Source organism: Erigeron canadensis, chromosome 8 (genome assembly GCF_010389155.1).
Source record: "Erigeron canadensis isolate Cc75 chromosome 8, C_canadensis_v1, whole genome shotgun sequence".
Taxonomy (NCBI): domain Eukaryota; kingdom Viridiplantae; phylum Streptophyta; class Magnoliopsida; order Asterales; family Asteraceae; genus Erigeron; species Erigeron canadensis.
The window spans coordinates 50123346-50129607 of NC_057768.1; the positions used below are offsets into that span (position 1 = coordinate 50123346).

A 6262-nucleotide genomic window follows, 5' to 3' on the forward strand; every position below is an offset into this window, starting at 1 on the left:
ATTGATATCGGGTCGGGTTGGGTCGGGGTGGACATGCCTCACTCCCTGCCTCGAACGGGTTCGGGTATCGAGTTTCCCCGACGGGTCGGGCTTTTTTTTGCCATCCCTAATTCCGAGAAACAACATAGTATAATATTTCTGGTTAAAGCTAGAAGCGAAATAAGTTAAATTGGAATAAATGAATGAAGCTAATAAAAACATGGGGAACTTAATAGCCAGTGGCAAGTGATGGATGGATAAGTTTATTCTATTATTATAAATGCCCCAAGCACCTTGTCTATATATCTTCACTCAAAGCAAATTGAGTTTGCCATAACACTTTCAAAGCTAATCAAAGCACTTAGAAAGAATGGCTTCAAGGGCTTTGGCAACAACAGCTTTTCTCCTTACTCTCAATCTTGTGTTCTTCAGTTTGGTGACTTCCACTCATACCCCAAAAGGCTGCCCACCACCACCCCCGTCTCCTTGCCCACCACCACCTCCGGCACCGTGCCCACCACCACCAAAAGTTCCGACACCTTCACATCCTCCCAGCAAAGCCACTTGCCCAAAAGACACTCTCAAGTTGGGTGTATGTGCTAAGCTGCTCAATGACCTTGTCCACCTAGTTGTCGGAACTCCACCAAAGACACCATGCTGCACCCTCATCCAGGGCCTTGCCGATCTTGAGGCTGCCGTCTGCCTTTGCACTGCCATTAAAGCTAACGTCTTGGGGATCCACCTCAACGTCCCCGTCTCATTGAGCTTGTTGCTTAACTACTGTGGAAAGAAGGTCCCCTCCGGCTTTCAATGTGCCTAGATCGATTTACTCCATCTTTAGAATTATCAAAGTACTTGTATATTTGGTATAATTAAACGTACGTTTAATTAATGGAAGGTACAAGATACCCTTGTAAAGAATCATGGACCTACGTACGGTATGATTCAAGAATAAATAAGTTATGTACTTGTATTTTGCAAATTCATGAATTTTACAGACACTCTTGTATTTGGATTTCTATTACGTTTGGAATTCAAGGAGTATATAATACATATGTGTGTACGTTGTTGTGTGTGATATATGATATGACGAGATGAATTCATACCAAATAACCAAAACACCCCAAAACAAAAACAAAAACAAAACCTCTTTACATACTCTCAAGTTTCAAAAGTCTTGCCCACTACAAGAAAAATATCAATTAGTGACGACTAAAATTTGATTACTAGTAACCTTATTTAGTTACCATTAAAAAAAAGTGGTCACTAAATTTGGCCACTAAACAAAATTAGTGGCCAAAAAATAACATTTTTTGGTCTCTAAACAACATTAGTGACAGACTTTTAGTGACGAAAAGTGACAAAAAGTGACCACTAAAAAATTGGTCACTAATTTATCATAATGACCAAATTTTCGTCACTATATTTAGTGACCAAATTTTGGTCATTATGTAATACCCGTGAGTTAATCATTTAAGTTTTCGAGTCAAAATAAAGTTTTCACTATATACGACCTCGTAATTTTGACTCAGCCTCGTATTTAAGTTGACATCGTAAATTAAGTGTAGCATCGTATTTGGAGATTAGCCTCGTATTTTTGTCGGCCTCGTATTTTTGGTGTTAGTCTCTTATTTGGTTCGGCCTAGTATTAAGGCCTTGTATGGGATATTCTATTTTATCCTACATATAAATACTCTTTTTCTTTCACCATTCCTCATTTCCACCAACTTAACCTCTAAGCAAAACACACACACACACACTTTTGCTACCCCATACCCTTTTTATGCTTTTTTTTTGAATATTTTTGGTTTTTCTTTTATTACACACACTACACCCGCCAACTATGAAACTTTTTACGTCCAAAACGTTTAGAATCATATACTACAACTTTTGTCAAAGTTTCATGTGATTTCGTTAACAAAATCTTGAGATATAAGAAATTTTGTACACTTTTTATAAACTTGGTTCAAATGAGTTTTCGAGTTTAAGTCCGTTTCCGAGTTTTCAACGTTAGTATTGTTTTTCTATCATATTTGTAGGTTTAAAAGTACAATCTAATGTTAAAAACAACTTCCAGATCGAAAGAAACGATTAGGGTTTTCTAGAATGAATTTTGGGGAAGAACAGCCCAGTTTGCGACCACGACAATTTGAGCCCTCGTATTTCAAATGTGATCTCGTATTTCAATTGTGACCTCGTATTTTAAATGTGATCTCGTATTTTCAAATGTGACCTCGTATTTCAATTGTGACCTCGTATTTCAAATGTGACCTCGTATTTCAATTGTGACCTCGTATTTCAGATGTGACCCTGTATTTCAAATATGACCTCATATTTCAATTGTGACATCGTATTTCAAATGTGACCTCGTATTTCATTTGTGACCTCGTATTTCCAATTGAGACCCCAGATTTACTAGCCTCTCAATTTTAATTTTGTCTTTTAGTGAAATAAGACCTCAAATTCAACTTAAGACCTCAAATTTCAATTGAGACCTCGTACTTCAATTACTACCTCGATTTGGTCAACTTTAGTCAACTTTAGTCGGTTTGGTCAACTTTGGTTGGTTTGGTCAACTTTAGTCGATTTGGTCAACTTAGTCAAACTTGTAATTTGGTCAACTTTGGTCAAACTTGTAAAATCGGGTCAAAGTCAAACTAGTACGCTTTTGGACAACTTAGTCAACACTTGGCGGCATGTTATGAGCACGTTTACCTGTAATGAACACATATTTAATTATGATAATTTGGAACAGATTGTTACGTGTCGGTTACTTTTACGTGTCGGTTACTTGCTTCCTGATATCTTGCGTAGCTTAATCTTGTTGCTAGCATTCAAGTGAGCTTCGTAGTCCCCTTTTTACTTGTTTTCTCGGGGCTGATACAAAATGTTTTCTTGTGAAACTGTATTTATTGGATATGATACTGTGACAACCTATTTTGACTACATGATTGATAACGCATTTCGGATACTTCTTGATAACTTGTTTAGATAAATATATGATTTCATGACTTGGATACCTATTGATTTACATTGTGGATACATATGGATGCATTGGATACATGTTTTTGAGCACGACTGGTTGTTGAACCGTAAGTCCCTTCATAGTCAACCTTAACCTGGTACCGTAAGTGTTGTCAACCTTGATAAGTCAATGGCAACCTTATGATTATGTCAACCTTGATAAGTCCATGGCAACATTGTGACATGGCCACTTTGAGTATTCATGAAAATGCATCACGATAACCTGATAACATAACCCTACGAACTCACCAACCATTGTGTTAATGTTCTCTTTTGTATTAGTATGACATTATGCCTAACCTTTGATCCCCTGCGTGAGAGTCGGATTATGCTTTATTTGTGTTTGGATTTATGTTAAATGTTTGTGTTAATCTATGACAAGACTTTCTATATTTATGGATTCATTTAGTCTTCCTATGTAATATCCATGGCGCGTGTACTATGCGTCGCATCCCGAGTTTTCCGCCTTAGTCGGGGTGTGACGCATTATAATAAATTAGTGACCAAATTTTAAGTGGTCACTTTTCGTCACTAAAGGTCCGTCACTAATTTTGTTTAGAGACAAAAAATGTTATTTTTAGCCATTAATTGTGTTTAGTGGCCAAATTTAGTGACCACTTTTTCTTAATGGTAACTAAATAAAGTCATTAGGGACCAAATTTTGGTCGTCACTAAGCAAAATGGTCACTAATCAACATTTTTCTTGTAGTGGCCAAAACATCCAAAACAAACTTGGTGCTCATTAAAAATATACCAAATCCAAGCTACTAGTATCTAATGCAAAATCTAAGTAATTCACAATTAAACTACTAGAATATATAATCAAACGAATTACTAGAATACATTATTAAACATCTCCAAAAAACTAAACAAAATTAAAGTTCAATGCAAAGTCCATACTATAGTCGTTTTGAACCGAAAATGCATTGTGTCCAAAATTTAACCATGGCATCTAATTGTGACTGTTCGTATGGTCTTGTATCATTTCAAGGTATCTACAAATATAAGAAAAAAGAATTTAACATTATAGCTTATATATAAAAGAAAAAAAATTGCAAAAACCAAAATTGGACAAATGACATGGGGAATCATGAGAGCTGTAATGGCAATGGCTTTACAGAAGGTTGAAGAATACACCAAAGAAAGCCCTTCCGGGAAGAGTGATGACTCTTCAAGAAATAAGACCAAAGGAAATGGATTTTTATCAAAAATCAAAAGGTTGGAATTCTAATGGTGGGAATGGCACTTCAGCCAGCTCATGCATCCGAAAGGAATATAACGACGTCTGCTGGTGCTTCGGATGATTGGGATAATGGCATAGAAAGCATACATCTGATGTAGGAACTGTGTCATAGATTGGTGATAGTTGGGCACGTTGGGATGATGATAAAGACGATGATGATGATGATGGATTTTATCAGACCACATATAATGGTAAAACTGTTACTCATACTGGGAAATCAGATAGAAGCTGGTCCGGTGCAAGCTTTCATTAAGATCAGCCAATATATTATTTTGTATTACATTGTATTGTTGAGAAAGGGGTTGAGATGTGTTGGGTGGAAGAGGGGAGAAATGAAGTTGATATATGTGCAATTATGAACAGGTCAGGTTGGTACATTTTCCAACTAAAAGAGAACTAATGATATATCGTTAGATCTTTTGTTTTATGATTACGGTCATGTATTTAGATAAAACCATAAACTATGATTTGAATGCTGATGATGTACCCTATACGGAGCCCTACCTCCGTACCCGAAGCAGATACAACGACACCTTCGCACATGTAAAACTACTTGTCTACAACACTTAATATCGGATCTACATCCAAAAGCTACGAAGCGCAACCTTCGTAGTTATACTCATTCCAGAGCTCCTGAGCAATCTGCCCAACTCCGGATGAACGTACCAAAAGATCGGATACACATAAATGCTTTCCATGGTTATCCGAATCTTCTTATAAAATAGATAATATATCTAGGCCTGATTAATAGGGGTGTAATTGAGACGAGTCGAGCCGACATAGTGCCAAGCTTGACCTCGACTCGATTGTGAAACTCGAAGCTCGAAACTCGACTCGAGCTCGACTAAGCCTTTATTTTAAATCAAATTAGTGTCATAAGCTCGACAATTGCAAGCTCGACTCGATTAAGCTCGGCTCGGTAGAATATAAATTATGTAAAAATATATAATACTCATGGGTAATATTGTAAATAAGTAAAGATTGATTAAGCTCACGAGCTTTTCGAGTAGGCTGTTTTGAGGCTCGAGCTCGACTCGAAGTTCTACTCGAGTAGCTCGAGCTCGACTCGACTAAGACCAAGTCGATTTCGAATAATTTGCGAGTCAAATTCGGGTAGCTCACGAAATGTATCGTCTCGTTTACACCCCTAGGCTTGAGTACACGGTTTGATCACAATCTTCTTAAAAAGATAAAAGATATCTTCAAAGGAGGAAGAGATTTACCATAACTCTCATACCATCCTCTTCAAGATTTCTACCCCCTATATAAAGGGGGAGATGCCATGCGGCATGGATTCATTCTACACACGCAACTAACACTGGACCTTGAGCTCGGTACTATATAACAAAACAAACTAGGTGTAAGGCAGCCATAGTCCCCTCTGACCGGAAGGGAATCGCCTACAAACCACCTTCACAGCATCCACACCCCCTAGGTTGTGCCATAGTGCGATTATTTGACCAAACAAATGCGTTTGCTGTGTTCCATGTTTTCTTGCAAAACAAAAATGGAATCAAGGAGTGTTTTCCTTAAGTAACCGCGCCCTAAAAGTTTCAAAAAATAGATTTAAAAATTACGAGTGGGTCAAACCGAGTCGCACATCATCGCACCATGGGCCGACCCATATGACCATGAGTAATTAAAAATTCGGCTCATGGGAGGCTTGGTTAGGTTGATGCAAGGGAGGAAAAGGAGGGAGAAAAAAATAGGTATATTTTTTTTCTTTCTTTTGCCCCACATTAATATATGTACTTTTCTTATGGGAGTTTGATACCCTCCTTAGCGTGGAGAGCAAACCAAATAGTTATTTTTCAATGGGTAAGTTGTTATAACTTTCGGTTATAGATAGCACTTAACTAAATACCGAAGGTTCGTTTGTGTGTACGGAACTAAGGTGTGCAACTTTGGGCTCTAGTATGTGACAGGTGGTTTACGGTTTTTACTAAAAGATTAGTTTTTTTTTTCTATTTATTAGTTGATAATATTGCATGCATTTAAATAATTTTGTATCAGGGA

General features: G+C 37.3%; 1 protein-coding gene across 1 annotated transcript; it reads left to right on the forward strand.

The window, feature by feature from the left end:
• Positions 1–230: 230 nt before the first annotated feature.
• LOC122578257 (14 kDa proline-rich protein DC2.15-like) lies at positions 231–1030 on the forward strand. The gene has a single exon (XM_043750172.1). The coding sequence runs from the start codon at positions 350–352 to the stop codon at positions 797–799; it is 450 nt and encodes a 149-aa protein (XP_043606107.1). The 5' UTR covers positions 231–349; the 3' UTR covers positions 800–1030.
• Positions 1031–6262: the final 5232 nt, after the last annotated feature.